The 23729-nt window shown below is 55.7% G+C and overlaps 1 protein-coding gene across 1 annotated transcript in view; it reads left to right on the top strand.

Annotated features, from left to right (window-relative positions):
* The first annotated feature begins 19575 nt into the window (after positions 1-19575).
* DRGX (dorsal root ganglia homeobox) overlaps positions 19576-23729 on the top strand; it is a 33012-nt gene continuing 28858 nt past the window's right edge. Inside the window, exons 1-2 of the mRNA XM_004453592.1 lie at positions 19576-19609; positions 23548-23645. Of these exons, the coding sequence (XP_004453649.1) occupies positions 19576-19609; positions 23548-23645 (132 nt within the window). The remainder of the gene's footprint in view (positions 19610-23547; positions 23646-23729) is intronic.

Here is a 23729-nt window from a genome sequence, read left to right as displayed (position 1 = left end):
TTCTTTGTTTTGTTTTTGGGCAAAAGAGAGTGATAATTTATATAGGCCATACTTCTGCAAAGCCACAACAGCAGGAAGAGAAGCACCATGTTTCAAAATGGTTTTTAAATGGATTTTTGTCATACCGTTGAATAAGTTCCCTGTAAACTATACAGTAGCACTGAACAGTATTTTTTTATTGGTATAGCCCACCCATGTGAAGGTGAAAGGGAAATAAGATTCATTTTCTCATTAGACATAAGGAAATTTTTGTAAAAACAATTTTAATATCAGTTGCTTAGCATAGATGTGCATTAAATTGCTATACACCTAGAGTTAATTGTATTAATTGGAGTGTGAGCCTTTTTGTAAAGTAGAAAGAAGTCTTCTACCCAGCAAGCCAGAGACCTACTACATGTGTACATCGGAAAGGACTCGTGGACTTTCATTTTGTTCAGAAGATTAAAACCTGTTAATATCATTGTCAGTTTTGATGCGGACATCTTCTGAGATGTGGCCAGGCGCCCCTTTGCACTGTCCCTGTGGCCTTTGGTCTCACCTCCACCACTGCCCTACCTGGCTCGGCAAGATGCTCCAGTCTCCCTTGGACTTTCCCTGTCCTGGTTGGAATTAGCTATTTCTTTGTGCAGTGCTGGTTACTTTTTTCCCCCTTTCTTTTTATTCAGAAATTATTTCAAACTGACATGAACTTCGTAGGCCTGGGTCCTATTTTGGGGGAACGGCATTTGGAAATCTAGGCCTCTGTGCGCTGGCTGCTGCTGCACTGTCATTTACACGCTATGTTTACGTTATGTTTATCCTCTTGAACGCAGGCCACCCGTTTATGGTAGAGCTGAAAAAGTGACCATGTAAAATAAATTTTGGTTACTGGTGTGAGGCGATTTATAGAAAATATTAGGTTAATCAAAGAACCTGGGTGTGTCAGGTGCAGTGAAGGTGGAAGGCAGATGATGGACATCAGGGAAACCCTGCGCCAGGCTGGCGTGTGCCCCCAGCGGCGCTGCGGCCTCTCCTAACATGAGTGGGAAAGACGCTGCTCATGGGAAAGTTGGTTTGGGGAAAAGAAAAACAGTTCATCTGTCCCACGCCAATGCCCTTAGTAAGCCTGTGGGGTCTGTCCCGTTACTATCCCTGTTGTGCCGATGGGGAAACTGAGGCATGAGATGGCCACTTGGTCAGAGCCCGAGGTTGAACCCCGGCAGCCTGGCGCCAGGGCCGTCCTGCTGAGCCCCTGGTTTTGCCCTCAGGTGGCCGCCTGGGCCCGGACTTCCTGGGGCTGACCACGGAGATGGTGGGTGAGCCGCTCAGCTCCAGCCAGGCGGGGCCGACCGCCGTGGGAGCCGGGCGGGAGCAGGCACTCCTTGCTGCTCGTCTACACCAACAGCCGCGGTCAGGAGCCCCCAAGGAAGGACGTCCAGACCACCCTGCCCACCCGGCAGGCTGACCCCGCGCCGCCCCAGCGGGAAGGGGCCCCGGGCCGGGATGACGAGAGCCACAGACAGGATGCTCGGAGCCACCAGCCCCCTGGGAGCGGGCGTGGGGCAGGAGGCCGCCTCGGTGGGCCAGGAGGGGCGCCGGGCCAGAGAGGCCCGGTCAGACCCCGGCCCCCAGGCGGCCGTGCTTGCACCAGGCCCCCTGCACACCCCTCCTCTGATGATGCCAGCGCTAACAGCTGCCACCTGTGGGGGAGTGCCTGCATTCAAAGAGTGAGGAAACTGAGGCACAGGGAGGCCGGTTGGAGGCAGTACCTTGTGGTGCTTCCGAATGTGGTGAACCCAGCTCCGCCACTGACCTCCTGAGGCCGGGGGTCGTCTGGCTCAACCCCTCTAGACCCTCACTTCCTTTTCCATTAAGGGGGGTGGGTGTCGGCACCCCCCCAGGTGGGCGGGACGAATGAAAGGAGGTGATGGGCCCATGGGTGGGGTCTTTTTCCAGTCACGTCCTGCTCGCTCTCACGCCCCCCTGGAGGACAGAGAAGGTGTGGGAGGGCTGGGTGGGGGGAGCTGGCCTGGGGCAGGGCCTGAGCCCCGACCCCTCGCTGAGCTGCCCTCCTGATTCTGCCCCCCAGCTCTGTGGCTGCCCCCCCGAGGAGACGTGCCCGCCCGTGCCGCAGCCGCCATCCAGAGCCACCGGCCACTGTAGACGGCCCCAGAGGCCCGAGGTCTGCCAGAAGCACCAGCTCTACGTGAACTTCCGGACCGTCGGCTGCAACAGCTGGGTCATCTCGTCCTCCGGCTACCAGGCCAACTTCTGTAAGGGCGGCTGCGTCTACCCACTGGGCCAGTGGACCAGCGCTCCACCCACGCCTCCCTTGTGTCCTTCCTCTCCTTCAACGTCCACGACGACATCTCCAGCCCCTCCTGCGTCCTCATTTGGCTCAGCCCCATGAGCCTCCTCTACTATGACGAGCTGAAGACGGCGGTGCTGTGGCGGTAGGCGGACTTGACCGTGGACACCTGCGGCTGCCACTGAGGCCCGGGTGGGCGGCCGGCCCTGCCGCAGCCACCTGCATGGATGCCCCTTGACTGATGGCAGAGGGGAGAGAAAAGCCACTACCCACTGTGGAGGGCTGAACACCCCGTATGAGCTTGGGCAAGGCGTAGTTTCTCTCTGGGCCTCGGTTTACCTGTCTGCAAAGTGAGGTTGGCTTGGTGGACCCTGGGGGTTCCGGAGAGGGTTGGTTACTCTTCTTATCCTGCAGGGGAGGCTCGCCCTTGCACCGCGTCCCCAGGCCCGGCCACCCCCTGAGTGACCCCTGAATGGGCCAGAGGCCTCTGCCGTTGTCGTGCTCCCGAGGGTCCCTATCTAGACATCTTTTCTGCCTTTCTCCCCACCCCCGGCACCCAGGTCCAGCAACCCAGTTGGATGGACGGTGGGTGGAGGGTGGGGTGGTCGCCAGCCAGGGCTGGGAAACCGAGCCGAGACCCGGCAAGTCAGCGCCTGTCCTGCGGCAGGGGTGGGGTGGGAGGCGTCGGGTGGGGTGCTGCCTCCCGGAGGCTCCCTGGACCCAGCTCCAGCCCAAGCCTGGCCTTCCTGTGGGGCAGGGGGGTGGTGAGTAGACCTCAGTGGGACCTAAATTTGTGGATTTGGGGTCCTGGCAGAGAGGGGATGGGGAAGGCTTCTCCCCTCCGCAGGTTCGTCCCACTGGACTACCCCACCCTGGAATCCCGGGAGGGGAAGCTGCGTTCCAGCGACATCGGAACAAGAGCCTTGACTTGCCGGGAGGACGCCAGGTGGTGGGAAGAGGAGGACGTGTCCCCCCGCGCTCCGCGTGGAGGCGTGGGGCTGTTCGCTGAGCGTGAAGCCGCCTCGAGAGGGAAGCGGCCCTGCCAGCCGACCCATCAGCATGTCCCTGAGATGCCAACTATGCAAACATTTTAAAATAGGTGCGCCTAGAAATCCATCTGGAGGAACTAACCGGGGAAAGCGGGCCATCTCCTTATCCAGCCGTCCAAGTTATCGAGAAGGCATCGAAGACAAGGCTGGTAGCACGAGAGTCACTGCAATGCTGAATAAAATATAAAAGCTGGTTTCAAAAGTCCGTACCGTAAGTTCCGGTTCTGGCTTACACATACTGGCAGGCATAGAGAAAACGCCGGAAGGAAATGCGTTTTGGCTAACAGTGGTGTCTCTCCGGTGGGTGAGATCACTTGTGGTCATGGTTTTCTTCCTACTTTGCAGTTTTCCTAACGTTTCTACCTTGAAGGTGCATTCGTTGTAGGTAAGAGAGGAAGAAACAAAGGATGCAAAACAGAAAGCGGCTGTGCTCTGTGCTTTGGGCAGCATGGAGCACTGCCAGGAGAGGTGTCCTGGACGGGGGAGAGCAAGGCGGGCTCGGGGGGCGCGGGCCCAGCTCTGGGGGGTGGGGGGTTCTGTGTCACCTCCGAGGCCTCCCCCATGTCGGGGTTCCCAGGCCAACTAAGACACAATTCGAGAACCGTTTCTCCAGCCCCTGGAGACCCAGAGGTGAAGACGGCTGGCCCTGGCCTGCTGAGGCACCCGACAGAGAAAAGCCCAGCGTCTGAGTCCTGCTCTGTCCCAGCCGGCCTGCTGTGTGACCTTAGAAAAACGCCTCCACCTCTCTAGTACCTGTCTCAAAGGGCTTACGGGGGAACAGGTGACATAGTAAGTGACTTAAAGGAGGCACTGGTGAGGGAGATGGAAGAGGCATGAGTTTACAGGAAGGTGGGGAGGAGGTTTGGGGAGCTGGGGGGCCCAGAGCACGGGGTTTTGCTGGACATTTTCTGCAGTGCCTGGGCCTGGCTTGCAGCTGGTGTGTGGAAATGCCCGTCGGTTAATGAAAGCGAAAGGGAGGCAGTGGGATCCGGGGGATGGGGGTGGGGGCTGAGAGCTTCTGGGGTGGGGGCGGAGCTTCCGAGGCGGGACCCTGCAGTAAGTGCTGAATGGGTGGATGCGGGGAGGAGCTGGGTCTAGAGCAGGGTTTGCCGACCTTGGCACTGTCAGCACCTGGGCCCGGATGGGGGATGTTTAGCAACTTCCCTCCTAGTTGCAACAACCAAAAATGCCCCTTGGAGGGCAAGCTTGCCCCAGAAGAGGACCACTGGTTGGGAAGGAGGCAGGGAGCTCCGCCAGGTGAGGGGGGAGCAAGGTGGACCCTCAGGACCAAATTATGGCCATAAGCCCTGCTCGAGCCTTTCCCAGCCTGCAGCTCACTGCTCCCCCCAGGGCTTTCCCCAGCCAGCTCCAGCCTGGGGCTGCTTGGCCCCCACGTGGGGATGCACACGGAGGGGCACATCCCCTGAGCCCCCTGGTAATGGTGAGGGGCCGGGGGGGGGGGGGGAGGCAGGCAGGCAGTGCCTCACCCCTGCCCCAGCTCTGTCACTCCGTGGTCTGAGGCACCTGCTGCTCCCAACCTGGGTGCCCACCCCAGGGAGAAGCTCCATCCTTCTGCAGGGAACTCTCGGCTGGACAGGAACAAGCTTGGAGAACCCAGGCTGCGGGCAGCAGCCGAGAGCGACTGGACCCTCGGCGGACCTGCAGAGCCCGCCGCCCGTGCTCACGGAGACGCCCCGGTCCACACGGCACTCCTGGGCACGGCTGGACCTCTCCTGGGCTGGCAGGTGCGGTGCTCAGGGACCATTTGTTGATTGCATAACTGAAAGCACACATGGTACAAATTTTCTTCAAATAACCCCATGGCAGTCGTGTGGAGTCAGACAAATCCCGCATTGTGAGGCACTGGGGACAGGTCTCTCAGCTCCGCTCCAAGTTTTTGTCTGCCCGGGGCCAGCCCCCGCCTGGGTCAGAAACCCCACAAGAGAGGGGCTGTCCCTTCCCTCTAGGCTCGAGCTCCAAAGGGTCAGGGGCAGTTTGTGGGGATGTGGCTCTGGAGAGCCAAGATGTCACCCAAGATTTGGCTCTTCCCAATGTCCCCCCACCTTTCCACGGCCTGACGCATGCTCCCCAAATCCCCCGTCAAACACCCCTCTGAGGACTGGCTGCGTGTGCTGCAAGGAGCCCCGGCTTGCAGACCCGGGGGGAAATCAACTTCTCCCTCCTAGACCTGGACACCAAAAGGTAGAGGAGCCTTTCTGTTGAAAACACCATAAATGCAAGCGGAGGACAGACAGTCCTGCCAGGAGTCCCTCCACGCAGAGCCCTGCCTGGTTCTTCCCTCTGACTCCTCCCCTGTTACTTGTCTCACTGCTGCCCGCGCCTGTTTCCCCTGCCCCCGCTCTCTCTGAAGCAGAGACAAAGAATCAAAGAAGCTGGAATGGAAACGTCCCATGAGTGCGAGTAAGCTGTTCACTTAGGGCTGGACAGAGCTAGGAGGGGGAGGGGGTGACGTGGGTCAGGAAGGAGGGGAGGAATCTCTTCGCGGGGGGCGGGCGGAGAGCCAGTGGAAGGGGCTGGACCCCCAGGAGTGAGGACGCAAGGACCTGAGCTTTGGGGGCCTTGTCCTCACCTATGTCCTCCCATCTCACACTTTTTCCACTAGACTCCCCACCCCCAGAATACCAGGGGAGGGTGCAGTGTTCCAGGGACATCAGAGCAAGAGCCGTGCCTTCCCAGGGGGCCACCGGGCGGTGGAGAAAGAAGCGAGTTTTCTAAACACATCTGCACAGCACCAGCTGGGATTGTCACGAGTGGACACATGGTAATGCCGCACAAAACATCGCAATGAACAACCAAGAAGAGCGTGTGCAGTGCAGAAGACAAAAGACTGAAATCTTACTGCATCAAGAGTGCCCACAAATCACTAAGAGGTGAACCCTCCAATAGGAAAACAGGCATGGATAAGAAGTTTCAAAAAGAAATTAAAAGAAAAAGAAATAAAAATAGTCAACATGTATGTGGTAAACTGTCTAACCTCCCGAAAATGAAAGAAATAGGCAACAAAACAACATGGTGCTTTTTAATGTAGCTTTTCAGACTGTTGGAAATTATTTTAAAAGTTACCAGCTCTGCCATGAGCCTGGGGGAGCAAATCCAGGCTCTTGACCCTGTATTCCCTGGATCCTGGGATGTTCCTGGGGCGGGCAGCTCAGAGCCAAAGCCAAAGCTGGTGAATCAGAGAAGGGGTTTCTGTGCCCTGGGATCACCCAGGGGTACTTAAGCAAACACTGAAGAGTCAGGCTCCCTCTCGCCAGCAGCTCTGGTGATGGTGGACACTCTAAATTATCTCCTTTTGTGCACCCTCACTGGAGTTTCACTATGGCCCATTAAACAGCAATAATTGAAACAAAATATATTGGGATTATCCTGGAGTTCATAAGGAAATGAGGTCTGCCGTGGCATCAGTGCAGAGCTGTGGACACCAGGACCTGTGATCAGAAGGGTACTCAAGAGGAAGTCACTTTTTAGCAGAGGTGCCCCTCTCGGGGATAACGCACCCTCCTGGGGGCCGGCTCTGGGGACTCTGGCCTCCGGGCAACAAAACGCCCGGAGCACCTCCCGTCCCCAGGTGCCGTTCTAGGCACTGGGTGAGCTCACAGAGTTGCCTGCTAGCAGGGAGGCTGCTGCAAGACGTGCCAGGGGGACGCCAGAAGGTGCTGCTGCCTAAGGGGAGAATGAGGCAGGAGATGGGATAGAGCGAAGGGGCCAGGCTGTGGGGGTCTGGGAGGTCTTCTCGGAAGAGGTGACCTAGACCTGAGAATGGGACAAGGTGAGGGCCTTGAGAACATCCAGGGGAGCGTTTCCCAGTGGCAGAGAACAGCAGGGAAAAGCATGGAAGGGCAGGATGCAGGGTGGCCAGGAGAGGAGGGGAGTGGGCGCTCACCTTTGTTGTCCCCGGATGGGGTGCAGAGTGTGATGACACCCCCTGGGGACCTCCTCTTGTGGCACAGAGGGCAGACCTGTCCCTACCAAGTTGTGCAATTAAGACCCTCCCCCAGGCTTTGCCTCCAGGTGGAGCTGGAAGGCAGAGGCATCCAGGAAGACCCGTTCCTGAGTTGGGTGCAGGGCCCAGCTCTGGCTTCATCTGCAGTGCCTCCTTCAAGCAGAAGGGGTGCCCGGCTCCCACGGAGGAAATCACCTCCCTCAGCCTGTCCACCCAACTGTCCCTCCACCCATCCATCCCTCCACCTGTCCATTTATCTGCATGCTCTAGCCAGCATGCACGTGCACGTTTTCAGGGTCCTCACTCTGTGCCGGGGCCTGGGTAGGAGCTGAGACCACTCAGATACATCGGCCGGGCTCCCGCCTTCCGTGGAGCTGCCTGGCAGCGTCGCGCCGCTAAAGTGGATGGAGCGGCTCCCTTTGCAGTTTGGCGCCCCCCGGTGGCAGCAGCTGGCTCTGGCCAGCCTCGAGGAAGGCGATTCTGAGCTGGGGGGCGGCGAGTGACGTCCGGGCAGCAGCAGCAGTTTTGGAGGTTGCACGGGTGGTTGGCACCCCCTTCTCTGCCGAAGCGGAGGAACTGGGCTGCGAGAGTCCCGGGGACCCCTGCACTGCGAGGCAGGGACGCGCAGCACTTCCCCAGCCTGACCTGGCTTCCCCACCGCTCTCCTCGACACCTCGGTGGCTGAGCGGAGTTGGCACCTGGTGGAGTTCACTGTTCTGAGCCATGACGCGGGGACAGCCCAGCAGAGGCCTGGGGCCCTATCTGTGGATCGCAGCCCCCTGAGGCCCAGCAGGCAGGGCCGAGGGGGTGGGGGGAGGTTCTCCCTGGCCTGGGATCTCCAGCTCCCTGGGGATGGGGATATGTCTAATACTCCCGGCTCTCCCCTCCCAGCCCTGACTTGACGGCTGTCCCAGGACCTCTCCCCAGCGTCCCAGCCCCCATCCGAGAGTTCTGTTGCCATGACCTCAGCCCCAAACCAGCCTCTTGACCCGAGGACGTGTCTCGGGGGCTGGGGGCTCCTCCTGGAGCTCTGCGCCTGACCCCTGGGCCCTCCTGGGCAGTATCGGACATTCCAGGCTCCCCACGCGACCCCGCCTGGCTCCAGCTCGGCCGTCCCCTGACCAGAGCGGGCCGGTGCAGAGGCCTGGGGGATTGGGCTTCGAGTGGGGGTTCAGCTTGAGGTGATGGTTCAGTGACACATGTCCGTGAGTCCCTGGTTAAAAGATAGAGTGGAGGGTGGCCAGGGTGCAAGGGAAGCCAAAACCGAAAATACTTGGGTGGCTCTTGGCCCACGATGAGTTTTCACAGAAAGGGGACAGACTGCATAATTCCTTATTCTTGGATCAAATAATTTCTCAACTGAATATTTATCCCAGGAAGATAACAATAGATGTATTCAAGTCCCACAGTTGTCCCCTGAATAAAATATGATAGTGGCAGATACGGACAGTGGTCCCCCAGTCTCCGTTCTCCTTTGTCCCATTGATAACAGAACGCTGACATTTCCCTGGGCACAGGGACACTGAGACACACAGTCTTTTTCTAAGCCCCTTAACAGCGAGCCGTGGCAGGTGGCTGAGTCCTGGCGTGCCCTCACGCTCCTTGCCTAACCTCCTCGTGCCAGATGTGGGAAGGAGTCATCCTGGACCCCGGGGACAGGGGTTACGCCCCAGAGTGGCAGAGAAATCAGGTTGACGAGACCCCTCCATCCTCACGGAACAGCCCACCACGGCCTGGCAGCTTCACAAGGGGAACAAACCTGCGTCCTGTTTAGGCACGGCCACGTCCTGTCACAGCACCTGGGCTTAGCTCCCAGCCACGGGCAGAACAGTTAGCCATGTCGTAGCAGAACAGTTAATGACATGGGAAGAGGCTCACAACATATTAAGTAAAAACACCCTACGACCCCATTTTTCTTTAAAAAAATATGCATGCAATAAATTCAAATAAAAATATCGCTGAGCTAGATAATAAAATGTTAATGGTTATCTTTAGGTTGTGGGGTTATACGTCATTTAAAATTTTTGGCTTATTGGTATTTTTTTTTTAAAGATTTATTTATTTTTATTTATTTCTCTCCCCTTCTCCCTTCCCCCCATTGTCTGCTCTCTGTGTCCATTTGCTGTACTCTTCTTTGCTGCCTTGTATTCTTGTCAGCAGCACGGGAATCTGTGTCTCGTTTTGTTGCGTCATCTTGCTGTGTCAGCTCTCCATGTGTGCAGCGCCGGTTTTGGGTAGGATGCGCTTTTTTGCGCGGGGCAGCTCTCCATTCGGGGCACACTTCTTGCACGTGGGGCTCCCCTGCGCAAGGGACACCCCTGTGTGGCAGGGCACTCCTTGTGCGCATCAGCACTGCACATGGGCCAGCTCCACATGGGTCAAGGAGGCCCGGGGTTTGAACCGTGAACCTCCCATGTGGTAGACGGATGCTCTGTTGAGCCCAATCTGCTTCCCAGGCTTATCAGTTTTTAAAAACATTTTAAGATTTAATTTGTTGATTGCTTTATTTTTCTTTGACACCATTTTCTGAAGAGCACAATAGAAAGGAAGTAAGCCATAATCCCACTACTTAAAAGTATCTGCTTGGGGTTTGGACGTTCAGATGCCTTCAGCTGTCAGAAATCGTCACCCACGTCACCCCAGAGGTGGGACCCCAACTGTGGCCAGTTGGTCCTCCCGTTTCCAACAACACAAAACAAGACCAATACCGGTTCTGGGCAAATACGCCCACTGCCGCCGTGGGTGGACAGCCGGGAGGCAGCCTCTGCCTGAAGCAAGAAAGGAGGGTGAGCCCCCTCGCCCTTTCTCCATTCCTGCCTCCCCCCTCTCCAAATACTGATACCTTAAAGGGGAGGCAGTGGGGCGTCAGGGTCCAAGCAAAGCTGGAAGGAAAGGACTCAGTGTCCCTAGAACCCAGCAGGGGTCAGCAGGGACGTCGTAGGGTGGTAGATACTCGGAGAGTGTTGGGGGCTGAGCAGAGAGGGGTTGGAAGGGGGAGGGGGGAGAGAAGGGGAAAGGGGAGTGGGGGCATGGCCTCTGGAATGACGGAAATGCAGAGATGAAAGAGCTGCCCCCCCAGTTTCCCTTCTCCCCAGTTTTCAGTGTCATGGAAGGAAAGCCTCACTGTCTGTGGGGTATTTGCCATTTCCCACAGGCTGGCACATACTTCTGAGATGGGAATTATTTTTCCTCTGCAGGTAGAAAGACAGGTGTTCTGAAGGTGAGCTGCCTGGGGAACCACAGGGCTGGAAAGCAGTGGTGGCATCCTGGACGCAGACACCATCTTCATTACTCCGCTTCACGCCGTGGCGCAGGGAGAGGGGCGGAGCTAGGAGGATCAGTGAGGGAGTTGGGGGAGCAGATTAGGGAGAAGTGGCTTCCGAGCTGATGGGGCTTCTCACTCTTCGTTAGAGGCTTTCCTGTGAGCCTGGAAGGCGTATCCTTCTTGCTCCTTGCTTCAGTTTGCTAAAGCTCCTGAAATACCAGGAAGCAAGACTGCTTTAATCATGGGCATTTATTCTCTTGAAAGCTTAGGGTTTTGAGGGTGAGAAAAACGTCCAAATCAAGTCTTCACTGGGCAATGCTTTCTCCCTAAAGACCAGCTGCTGGCAACCCTGGGATCTTCTGTCACATGGCAAGGCCTGTGGCAGTGCCTGCCGCTCTCTCCCTTCTCTTCTGGGCTTCGTTGCTTCCAGCTTCTTGCTTCCGTGGCTTTCTCTCCTTTGTCTCAATTTCATTCTTTTGTAAAGGACTCCAGTGAAAAGGGCCCACTCTGGGCCGTGTCTTAACTGAAGTAACCTCATCAAAATGCCCTACTTCCTAAGCTCACACTCACAGGAAAGGATGAGCTTCTCTGGGATCCGGCTAGCTTCAAACCCTCACGCTCGCTTGGCAAACCCTGTGTTGTTAACTGATGCTCTCCATGCCTACTTACTGAATGCCTACTACGTGCCAGGCATTGAGCTAAGTACTGGGTGTATAATTGTGAACCCCAACTGGCCTGCTCTCTACCCTCGTGGAATTTACAGCACAGAGGAGGAGACAAAGTTATCCAAAAAAAGTCACACAAATACATTATAGTGAAAGGTTTATAAAAATTAAAAAAAATATATATTTTCTTCTTTATTTTCTTTTAAATGTTACATTAAAAAAATAGAAGGTCTCCATATACCCCCCCTCACCCACCCCACCCCTCCCACATCAACAACCTCCTCCGTCATTGCGGCACATCCACTGCACCCGGCAAATACATTCTGGAGCACTGCTGCAGCACATGGACAGTGGTCCACGTTGTAGTCCACACTCTCCCCTAGTCCACCCAGTGGGCCCCGGCAGGACACACAATATTAAAAGGCAAAAGAAGAGACATTTCTCCTTCCCTTGCACAAGGCACCAACGTGGCTGCCAGTGCAGCCTCCGTGGGAGGAATGCAGGACGCAGGAGGGGAAGGGGGGGCGTCAGGCTGGACGCCCGGAAGGCTGGGCTGAGGACGTCCGCCTCCCCAGCCGTGCTGGAGGCCAGGTCTCCCGCTTCAGCTGCACCCCTGCACCGCTGGCCTGAGGGAGGCCGGGGGAGCACGTACAGCCAGCTCCTCTGGCCGCAGCCCCTTGAGCCCGAGCTGTGGGTGGCGTGGGGCAGCTTGTGTGCAGCGGAATCCTCTGGGGGCACAGCCTGGGGACCGCTTGCCTGTTGCTCAAGACCTGGCTTTGGCAAGTGCTGTTGTGATGACCACGAGAGGCTGTCCTGCCAGACCAACCTCCGGAGAACCTAACGTCTTGGACTCAGGCGCATCCCCTAAACCTCGCCTGGCACAAAGTGGTGCTCCACAGCTATCCATAGAGTGAGTTACGGAGCAAATGGATAGACAGGGAAATGAGAGATCCTTCCAGAATGTTCCAGAATGTCGCACCAAGCCTTGCCCCTGTCCAGGCTGGCCTGGGAGGGGTGCTGTGGGCTGATGGGTGGCCTGACTGAGAGGTGGGAACCGCCCACTCCAGTCCTGCTCGGACACCAGTAAGTACGCTGGTGTCTAAACGAGCCCCAGGGCCCGAGGATGGGGAGGCTGAGGAAGGAGGAAGGCGGGGAGCTGAGGAGCTGGGCTGGCCTGTCCACGCCGGGCGAGGAGGGCCCGACCAGGCCCCGAGAGAAGCAGGCCGAGCAGGCCCCACAGCGGGGAGGTGGGGGGTGGGCAGCGGGAGGAGGGGCCTGTCCTGGAAGGAGGGGCTGGTCAGAGGGGCAGAGGGAGGGCCTCCAAAGCCAGGCTAGCAAGGTCACCATGGCAAAGTCACAGTTATTAGGCACCTACTGTATGTGGGGGGGGAGGGGAGAGAAAGAGAGGGGGGGAAAGGGAGGGAGGGAGGGGAAAGAGAGACAGAGGGTGGGGAGGAAGGGGGAGAGAGTGAGGGAGGAAAAGAGGGAGGGAGGAGGGAGAGTATGTGTAAAGGAGAAAGAAAAAGACAGAGGGAAGGAGAGAGAGAGTGTTTGAGAGAGAAAAAGTATGATTGCGAGTGTGAGGGTGTTTGAGAGAGAGAGGAGAGGAGAGGGGAGGGGAGAGAGGAAAGGGGAGGGAAGAGGGGAGGGGAGAGGAGAGGAGAGGGGAGGAGAGGGGAGGAGAGGGGAGGGTAGAGGAGAGGAGAGGGGAGGAGAGGGGAGGGGAGGGGAGGGGAGGGGAAGGGAGGACAGGAGAAGGGGGAGGGGAGGAGAGGGGAGGGGAGACCTCTAATGGGCAGAGGCCAGTGCTGAAAGGCACACGTGGCCCACCCACTCTATGCAGGAGGGAGCTGAGGTTTAGGGAGCCCCACGTGGCCCCCACCCACCCGCCTGAAAGCCCCTTCCCTTTCCCTCTAGCTGTTGCCATAATTCAAGTCGGTTGGAAATTGGAAGGCTTTCATGGTGTTTACTACTCATTCATGTAGCAAACTTATTTCGTTCCTTCCATAGTCATTTCAATTAAATTCCATGCATTTATCGAGCACTTAGCATGGGCCATTGACTGCATTTTGTTTCAAGGGAAACATGTTTTATTAAAGTGGGTGCAGTAAAGAGTGCTGGGCCCGGGTGGGGAGGCCTGAATTCCAGTCTGCCCAGGTGGACCAGCTTCTCTGCTAGCCACCTGCATTCCCAGATCAACTCTTCACCGCCCCACCCTCTCCTCTTCTCCAGCTCTGTTCCTTAGCTCTCTTTGGGAACTGCTTTGCACCCAACAGCTGACTTTAAGAGTAGGTTCCCTAGAGGTTTATCGGTGAGACCGTTTAGCTTCGGAGACTGAGAGCTTCTTTTTTTTTTCTGGCTTGATCGTCTTTGAGATTTCCTTAGATTTAGTCTTCTGCGTTAGCAAATCGCCACCACCATCTTATTAATAACCAGCGAGGCTTCCTGACTAAATGCTTCTAAGAAGGATTTGTCTCCCGGGCAGCGGCTCCAGTGCAAGCATCAAGGCAGCCCCGGGTGTGGGGGTCTCAGTTTGAACCTGTAAGGGACATGTGCCTGGAGGCCACATCCAGGGGAGAGCGGCCCAGCCTCCTGGAGTCTCAGCGCCGCTGCACTGGGTGCAGGAGGTTGGAGGAGGAGCTCCTGCACTCTGGCGTGACCGCCAGAGCTCTGGGTCAGAGCCTGAGCCTGGGGCCTCCCACCCGAGCTGCGCGAGGTCCATGGGGATGGGAGCCCTCCCCCACACCCGGGGTGGGCTGTATTCGCAGAGGCAACTCTGGAGAAAGTCCCTCCAGGGCTGTTGCGTGGAGGCCCAGCGAATCACTTCTTTCTGTGGTTTCCCATCTCCCCACTACCCCCTCTCCTCTCCCAGTTAGAATCTCCAGGGGAGGCTCCTGAGGCCAGTGGCTCTGGTGTGTCCTCTGCCAGCAGCACATGTAGGTGCTAGCCACGTGTTTGCAGAAATGGACTGAGCTAGATCCCGACAGACCTCCAGGTGTGGACTTGTCCTCCTGCAACACACCCTGTCTCATCCTAATGCTCCACGAAAAGTCGTTATCCACCTGCATGTAACGATGCGCTCACATAGACTTTATGTCGGAGCAGGAGAGCTGGATGCCCGCGGGAGCCAGGCGGGTCGCCAAAATGGGAGAGGGGCCTGGTGTAGCCTGCTGTGGCAGAGTGGGGCCCGGGGCCAAGGGCAGCTGACATGGCCAGTCCAAAGGCGACCAACCTGCGTTTCTAAGAGCATCCCGTTGACCAAATCAAACACCTTGGATGGAGCTAGAAGGCCCCGGGTTTAGGTTTTCTAGCAGAAGAGGTGGGCTGAATACTACTCAACAAACCAGGCAATTAAATAGGAAGAATGCAAAGACGGGGAGCAAGTGAGCTTGCAAGACCAGCCAGTGGGGAGCTACAAACAAGGTCTCCCCAGGTTGGAGCTGCTGTGGCCCAAGTGGGCTCAATCTGGAGACAGCCAGAGGTGAGGTTATTGGCAGGTGGCTTACCTTTAATAAGCGGCTGTTACTTTTACATGTCAGTAAAGCTAGTGAAGGACAGGGAATTTCCAGGATAATAAAATGCTTCTCTATCCCTTGTTGTATATATATTTTCTGTTCATAGTCCCCTGTTCGTCTAGAATTTCAATTAACTGCTAGGTTTATCATGCTCTCTGTCGTGTTTAGCTAACCCAAGCTTTACTTGGCAATTTCCAGAACTACAGAATGGCAATAGGTTTGCCAGCAAGTCGGGAATGTGCTGCGTTCACACATATGTTGCAGCTTCTGTCTGGGGAGAGCTGTAGGTCCACCACGGATCATGCTAAGAAGGCGTCTTTAACTTAATAACGAAATGACAGCACAGTGAATCACCTGGACCCTTCCCAAACACATGATTAGGAATTCATTGTGGAGTTTTGCTCCCTGAAACTGGAAGTATTTTTAATCTCCTTTACCCCATCATCATGGATTCAAACCATATTTACTGAAATTGTTTCTGCTAAAGAAAAGTTTTAAAAGAGATGTTGGGGAAATCCCTCCTGAGCACAAAATTGAGATGTCAAGACCGACATATGCTCACAAATGTTGATAGTGGCATCTCCAAATGTTTCCCCGATTTTCCTAAAATAGAACAAGTGATAAGCAATGTAGTCCCTGTGTGGTGTTTGAAATGTCAGTCCTAAGCCTAAACCCCACCCCGCCGTGTTCAAAGAGCTTGGCTTTAGTTTGGTACTCTTTTCAGGAATCAATTTTAAATGATTCCTAATTCATCCGAGAGACAATTCAGGGCTTGCATGTATAGATGCTCCAATTCCCAGCATTTTATTGCTGCTCTCGGGGTTTTTGAAATGACAGCTTTCCCTTCATAGAACAAGCTTAAAATTAGAAAAATCAAACACCCATTAGAGAAAGCAGATTTACTCTCCTATTAATTGATGTGAGATGCCGGGCAGCCCAGCCCAGCCCCTGCAGCCATTTTCAAGGGCCAGAGCCTGGGGCACCAGCGGGATCAGCCTACGCTCCAGCCGGCTGCCTTTGTGAGCTGGGGTTTCGGATTTTCGGTGCTGGGGACATATGGCCTTGGCGGGGACTCCTCCATCACAAAATCTGCCCAGGAGTCTTGGGGGCTGGGGGAGGTGGTCTGCGTCACCCTCTGCCTACTTTATGTTATTGTTTAAAAAGTGAGCAACCTTGAAAGTTGCACTTCCCTCTCTATGCTGTCTTCTATCTACCCTGCTGGACTGTAAAGTAGCTTGCCCTATTTAGTAACTAGAAATGATTCCTGTAGGAAATGCTGAGTTGATGGGCTCCTGAGAATTAAAATCTGGGAAGAGGACCACGAGGACCACACAACTGTGTCCTTCCAGAGGCTGGAAGAATCTGAGATGAGGGTGGGGAGGGCGGGGGATGGGCGAATCTGTTGAAATATGACGCGTCCGTGGTTTCAGCTTTAAATAAGCATTTCCCACCTCATAAGACCCCCCCCCCCCATGTCTCCTGCGGCTTTGATTTTGGAACCTTCACATTCCTCATTAAAGCAATCACTGTTAAAACATAAAGCAACACAGGATTTATTTCTTCATTAAACTGATGATCCGTATATGAAGCCAATTAACATTATGAGTCTGGCGAACATCAAGTGTAAAGAGGTTAGAGAAAATTAAAAGCAGTCACCTTGGTCTTTAGATAAAGAAAGTACACTTTTAGGTTGTAAATTATCAGAGTGTCCAAGCGGGACAGATCGGCGAAATTTGGTTAATTGGGAAATACATTTTACTGCCTAAGAATTCAGGAAAAATAACCTTTTTTTGGTGACTAACACCCTTTTGGGGGGGCGGAGGGAGGGATAGTAATGAACATATCAGCCACTTCCTCCGGGCCGCCCCCCACCCCCCACGAGTAGGAAACAATCGGTAGAAAAGGGGCCCGTCGTCAAAGTTTGCAGCAGCCTTTCGTTTTCAGGTTGTTTGGTCGTTTGTTTATTTGCGGTTTTGCCAAGAGGAGCGAGCGCGGCCTCGCGGCTCCGGGAGAGAGACGTTAGCCGAGGGGCCCGAGCCGACTCCGAGCCCCGCGCGAGGTGGGTGTTTCCCGGGAGCCCGCTGTTCGTCCCGCCCGGGTGGCGGGCGCGGCGTCGGGGGACCGCGGGCCGCTTCCCGGCAGAAGCCGCCGAGCGGAGCCGCGCGCCGCGCGGGCGTCTGGAGAGTTCGGTCACTGCGAGAGCTGAGCGCGCGTCCCGAGCAACTTTCGCAGATTTGGTCCGGGAGAGGATTGAGGTCGATCCTCGGAAGCTTGCGAGACGGCCGTGAGGGTACTCCCGGGGCGCGGCGCGGGGCTCCTCCCGGACCCCCGGGGCCGGTTTCCCGGAGCGCGCCGCCCGGGAGGAGCCGGCGCCGCTGTCCAGGGTCCTGGCCGGCGGGGACGCGCGAGGAGAGCGCGGCCCACGGCACAGCTCGAGCCAGTCCAGGCCCCGGGCACTTCCTGGGCCTTGATAAGAGGCCTGTCCGGCGGATGTCAGGGGCGGGGCACCGAGCCTGGGGCTCGTACCTTGCTGGTTTCTGGGACCGGCGCGGCCCTGGGCTGCGCGTACTGAGCTGGCGCTGAGACTCCCAGGCGCTCCTGGGGCATCTTGCCCGAGCCCCACAGGGCACCTTTGGCGCCTCGCTTCGGGGTCTCGTCTTCGGGGCGGGGAGTGACGGGTAGGAGAGGTGCGAGCGGGAGGGGGCTTTAAGCAGACCCACGCACGCAAAGGGAGAGGCCCTTGACGGGCTCCACGAGTGTAAAACTTCTCTAAGGGAGACAGCGCGAGCCAGCCCTCTGGAAAAAGCAGAAACGACGCTCTCGGCAGCGGAGCTGTCCCGCAGGCGCCCACCTGCCCCCGCACCCGCCTCCGCCGACCTGCGGGCGCTCTCCCCCGTCGAGCCGCCTGGGCTCGCGGCGTCGGTGGCCCTGGAGGAGCTGGCGCGGGCGGCTCTCCCCGCTCTGAACCCAGCCGAGTTTCCAGCGGTTCCTTGCCGGCACCGGCGCCGGCTGACCCCAAAAGGGGCCCAACTTGCCTGGGCCAGAGCGGCGCCTTCCTCCCGCCGTTTTCGGAGGGGTGTCCACGGGTCGGCCAGACCCCAGCACTCTGCCCTCTGGTTCGCCCGAGCCTCGCCCGTCTGGCCTTTTGTTTCCAACGCTCTGTGCCTTTAAGATCAGGGCAGGATCTCGGGAACAGGGACCCGACCCACCGCTCTCCAGAACATAGCATTAGAATGTTTATAAAATATTCAATTTATGCAGTCTGTCCAAGAAGCCATCGTCCCAAAATAAAATCAGTAGTCTAGACAGAACACAGACACCAGAACTTATCAACAGTTGTCTGACTTGCATCTTTTGATGCATCTTGAGTGGGTCATAATACCAACTTTATTTTCAGTGGTGCATAAATTAATTACACGCATTTAATAACCAAAATATCATTATATTCCCCCTTTAATATCATAAAGGCTTTCCGCCAGGGAAGCACTTAATAGTGCAGGGGGCCGTAACGGGCTATTATGCTGGTGTAATGCTATTACAGAACCAATTATGCGCCATTAGACTTGCTTTTTTTGCAGTTTATGTGATTTGATCCAATCCCGGGCCCCTGACTTGAAAATTTCAGCCCGGCACTTTAGAGTTTAATTTTCACCCAGGCAGAGGGAAGGGCGGTCTCTCTCCGCTGAGTGTCTGCCTCCGATGCATTTTAAAAGTAATTGCGAAGGGTCCCACCGCATATCATTTGCATCGAGAAGCGAACATAAATTCAGGGACCCCTTGCTGAGAACAAAATCAAACTTTCCTTTTGTACGATCGCTTGGAAAGGGAAGCCGTGTGCAGAGAGTCCCCCCAAAACCCATCGAGCGGCGACAATTAGTAGCGCTTTGTCAATTCGCCGGGCCCTCTGACTAGGGTGAGCCCAAACGCAAGCTCTTCCCGTGAAAGAAGGTTCGAGTCGGAGGAGGCAAGGGAGGGGTCGGAGTGTTTAGAAAAGAACGCCTTTAGGGGTGGTGGGGGGTGGTTTCTTAATCCCCTTTTAAAAGAAAAAGGGAAAAACATTCCTGATGTTTGCTGAGAAATGACGGATTTTTTTTTTTTTACACCACGTGGGCCATTTGTAAGGCCCAATAGACCTATCCAAGTTACTCGCTGTAGACAGCGCTGGAAATAATCAGATTAAGGCCAATTATGCGTGAGATTATAAAGGCGAGCGCTGAGCGGCGGCGGGCGCTGTAGACAGAGAGCAAGACATCTGGCCACTTCCCGAGTCACTTCTCTGGTCCTGCGGGCGCCAGCCGCGCGGAGCCCCGCCCGCCTCCAGCCCAGCCCGGGGTGCGGACCGAGGCGGGGACGCTCCCGCCTGCCTCGCCCGCCGCCCGCGGAGGTAACCCGCCCGGCTCCCGGTCCACCGTCCCGGAGCGTCCCGGCCTGGGGGCTCGGGCCTCACCCGCGCAGGTGGCCTTGCGCGCCTGGCGGACCCGACTACGGGGCCCGCGGTGCGGGGATGGCGGCGGGGACCCGCGAGAGCCGGGAAGCCGAGCGCTTGGGTTTGGTGTTGGGGCCCGGCGGGCCGGGACGTCCACGCGATCCGCGACGTTGCTCCGCAGGCGACAGCGCTGCCGACTCCCCTCCTGTGGGCTGAGGGCGTGGGGAGGGGGGTTTCTACGAGGCGAGCGCCTGTGCGCTCCAGGGCCAGGCCGGGGCGCAGGCAGGGGGAGACTTAGGGTCTGACGCTGTTGGCTTTGCAGCCAGGCCCGGAGCTGAGCGCGCCCGTCTGCCTCACGACCGCCTCCCCGGACCCTCCCCGAGCAGCCGATCCGGCCGTCGGCGATGTTTTATTTCCACTGCCCGCCGCAGCTGGAGGGTGAGTAAGCCGCCGCGCGCTGGGCAGGTCGAGTCCGGGAGTCTCCGGGCTGCTCCCGGAGCCCGGCAGCGACCGGAAAGGGCCCGAGGGGCGCGTTGGGGATCAGTGGGGGGACTCACTCTTGAGATGGGCGCAGCCACCTGGGGGGGCGGGAATCGGGGCGCCCCTGGACCCCTCCCTACACCCTTGCTCCAGGCCCCCACCCTGTCGCCACCTGCCTCCCACCTCCCTCACTGCCTGGGCCCCCGTGGCCTGGGGCTATGCGCGCTCAGGGACTGGTCTCCCAGCACAGATGCTGGTGTCACGCCTCTAATCGGGGCTCCCTGCCCAAGGGGCCCCATCAATCTTTCACGGTGTTTTGCCAACATCTAGGAAGTTCAAGGCGCTCACGTGGCAGAGGCTGGCTGCTTCCTGGTCTCCCTAGCAATTCCCGGCCATCCAAAGGGTCTTTCCCCGGCAGGTGCTGCCCCCGGAGCCAGTGTCCTGACACACCTGGCTCTTTTGGGATGTGCTCGGTTTCTGACCTCACAACTCCCTCATCCTTTCCACCTGCCCAGGGGCTGCCCCAGGGTCATGGTTGGGGTTTTAGAAGAAATTTCTCCTCTAGTGTGGTCTCTGCACCGATTGAGTGGGGTGCGGTGGTAGAAGGGGGTAGCTTGGGCCTCAGGTGCCTCTCATAGACCACGGGGATCCAGGATTGGGTCCTCCACGTGTGGGGGGTGTTAGTATTTGGGGGAAATGTGGGCCCTTTGACAGGCCTTCTGCAGAGCAGCCATCTCAGCCTGGACACATTTTATCACTGTGGATGCAATACCAGGACCGGGCTCTGGCAACCTACTTCTTTGATTTATGTGCCGGGTGGGAGAATTTTGCGGGCAGAAAAATGGAGGGACACCTGGGGCAGGTGGTGGCATCCTGGGATGCCAGAGACATCGGAGGACATGCGTGCACCTGGCCCCAGGTGGCGGTTAGCATTCAGTGATCGCAGAAAGTTTCTTTCCCCGCGAAAGATCTTATGAGTTCAGTAAGGTTTTCTAAAGGAATTAAGCAGGGCCAGTGCTTCAGCCCATCGGCTCTGTCTGAATGCCAACGGGGGAAGGCCAGACGGTGGCCTGCCTTTCTCCTCCCTCTACCCCCAGGGACCCACACAGATGCATCTCAAGACAGCCTGGAGAGGACCCCACCCTGACAGCGCACCAGCATGGGGGGACCCACTGCACGTGTGGCGGGCTGGAGGGCAGCCTTCTCCACACTGAGCCCCTGGTCGGGAATGATGGTCACAGGGGCCACTCTTCTGGACAAAGTGGAGAAGGCAGAGGCTTGGGCATTTAGCTCGGGGTAGATTTTCTGGGGGACATAAGATGGAAGCGGCGTGCAGGGCAGGTTTCAGGAGTCACTCTGGAGAGTGCTGGCCCGGTTGCCACAGCCCCAGGGGCCTGAGCTGCTTTCAGCTCAGGGCTGTCTGCTCACCTCGCAGTCTGGAGCACATTCTAGATGCTGTTTCTGATGGATACACCCAGAAGAAAAGGAGATGGCTTTTTGAGAACGCTTGGATCCCTTTGCCAATGAGTTTCTGTGCTGGTTTTGCAGATTGAGGTGTTTTATTTTAGTTTGGTGTTGCTGGGGAGGATTGCTTTGCTGCAGTTGGAAAGGCTGTCGGTAGACCCGGGGAATACGATATCTCATTAGGGCCTATCTGGTTTTTAAATTTTATTTTTTATTCATATGGAGAGGCATAGAGAAGATAGCAAAGCGTGGCTCATACTCAAATCATTTGGCTGATATTAAATAAAAAAGTACTATCACCACCTGCTTAGGACATTCAAATGGAACAGAAAAGTATACATTGAAAAGTAAAATCCTCTATCCCCACCTCTTTTACTAAAGGTGTTTGTATTATTGTTTTCTTGGGGTTCCTTTAAGAAAAACATGCTTTTGTGATAGTTATTATTATTTTTTTCCTGTGTGGGTCTTACAGTGAGATCCTGTTGCCACATCCTTTCTACTTTGCTTTTTCACTTCCTAATATGTCTTGGAGACTTTAACATGCCAAACATGCAAATCTACTGCTCTCTCTTAAACAGTTGTGTAGTATTCCATTTTATGCTCTACAGAAAATGACTGCTCACTTTGGTTGCTTCCAGTTTATTTTTCCTGTTTTAATGTTGCCAGGAACTTTTTTTGTTCTCTCTTTTAGCACACATTTATACATATAATCATAGGTTAAATACCTATGTGCTCACTTAAAATTTTGATGGATACTGTCGAATGGCCCTCTACAAAGCCTGCACCTATTGATGCCCTACAGATGATGAGTGAGAAGGCACTTTTTATTACACTCTTATCATATGGTCTTTATTTCTGCCCAAACGGTGAAAATAGCATTTCATTGTTATTCTGTTTTGTTTCACTTCATTATCATAGGGGTTTAGTTTTTCCATCACATTATTGACCAATGTCCTTATTTTTAAGTAAAATGCGTGTTTCCATCTTTCCTCATTCTTCTCTTAGGGCTTTCATCTGTTTTCTTATTAATTAGAACCATGCCTTCGTGGAGATAAAATTAGACATGCAGTGTTTCACTTAACGATATTGTGTGTTTACATGTAGAGGTTGGATAACAATTTGAGGAAAAAAAGGTGTAATTTAGAGGACCAGGGAACATTGCAATGGTAATTTCTCAGAGGTGGCACTCCATCCTCACCAGCCCCGTGCTTTGTTTCAAAAGGAGACAATTGAATTTCCTGCAAAATAAGGGAATTCAGCCTGCTCTGAGGCTGTCCCTTTAACATTTCCAAGAGTTGGAGAGAAATGTTTGTCACTAGGGTTTTGAGGAAGAATGTGATTTGGCCAGGAAGATGGTGGGAGAAGGTTTTAGCAGATAGTGGGGAGCCTTGTGGCAAAGGCTGTGGCCCTGGAGAGCAAAACAGTGACTTGGAGGGCCTCACTTTGGTTGACGGAATTTTACAAACCCGAAGGACTGCTTCTCTGGGACCAAGGTCCTTCTGAGGGTTTGGGCAGCAGGACTTGTAAGCGCCTAAAACCGAAAGTGCAGTTGTTCTGAGAGCGGCATCCGTGGCAGGTGAAACATTCACTGCTTAATGGAAACACGCTCATTTGTTTTCCTAAGAAGCCATCGTGGACTATCAAGTAAATAGTGCACATTTGGAAAATGATCTGAATGCACGTTTGGGGCCAAACTCTGCTCTGGCTTTATAGCAAGCTTTGGTGGCTGCTGGGGAGGACGGAGCCTTTCTTTGCTAGGGAAGGGAGAGCTGTCGGGCCTTTAGAAGGCTTGGCCAGAGGGTGGGGTGCCCCGTGAGAGTGGCCCTAGTTAAGTCTGCTTGGCATTCAGGACAGCTGCCATCGGAGCGGATCTTTTTTAATTGACATCTATATAACAGATCCGCGACGGTGCTGATGAGCTGTGACCAAGGGTAATTAATATTCATTTATAAACTTCTTACCTCGTCATGTCCTAAAGTTCCCAGAGAAAAGTGCTGGGAAAAAGGCTTGGTGTTTCCTTCCCTTTCCAGCCCCACTCCCCCAACCCCTGCCTTGAACCCCTGCTGCCTGTAGAGACAGGGGACAGTAAATTAACAGGTTAGTCAAAGGGCGCGTCGGGCAGAGGAGCAGCTGGGAGCTGGAGGGCAGGTAGAGGCCATCCCTAGCCCGTGTCCTTCCTGGCTCAGAGTCCAGAAATTCACAAGAAGTGGGTTGACATCACAGACCTTCCCATGAAATGGTCATAACTGGGTCCAAAGTCAAAGATCTTTGGGAGACGGTGAAAGAGCAAGCGAGAGACAGAAGGGGAAAGGGCGGGGCTGTCTGTTTGGAGGGGACCGAGGCTGGTGTCCTCCCAAGGTGTGCACGTGGCTGGGGGGACGCCCGGGGGGTGGGGAAGCCCCTCTCACGCTGACCCGGTTTGCTCACCTTAGGCTCAGCACCCTTTGGCAACCACTCTACCGGGGATTTTGACGATGGGTTTCTGCGCCGGAAACAGCGCCGGAACAGAACCACGTTTACTCTTCAGCAGGTAACAGTGCCGCCCCCTTCTCAGCATCAGCTACGCCCGGCCTCTGACGAACTCAGAGCTCAGAATCTCTTCTTTGTGTGTTTG

Source organism: Dasypus novemcinctus, chromosome 6 (genome assembly GCF_030445035.2).
Source record: "Dasypus novemcinctus isolate mDasNov1 chromosome 6, mDasNov1.1.hap2, whole genome shotgun sequence".
Lineage (NCBI taxonomy): Eukaryota > Metazoa > Chordata > Mammalia > Cingulata > Dasypodidae > Dasypus > Dasypus novemcinctus.
The sequence above is the reverse complement of the archived record's forward strand: the minus strand, read 5'-3'. Positions and strand labels throughout refer to the sequence as shown.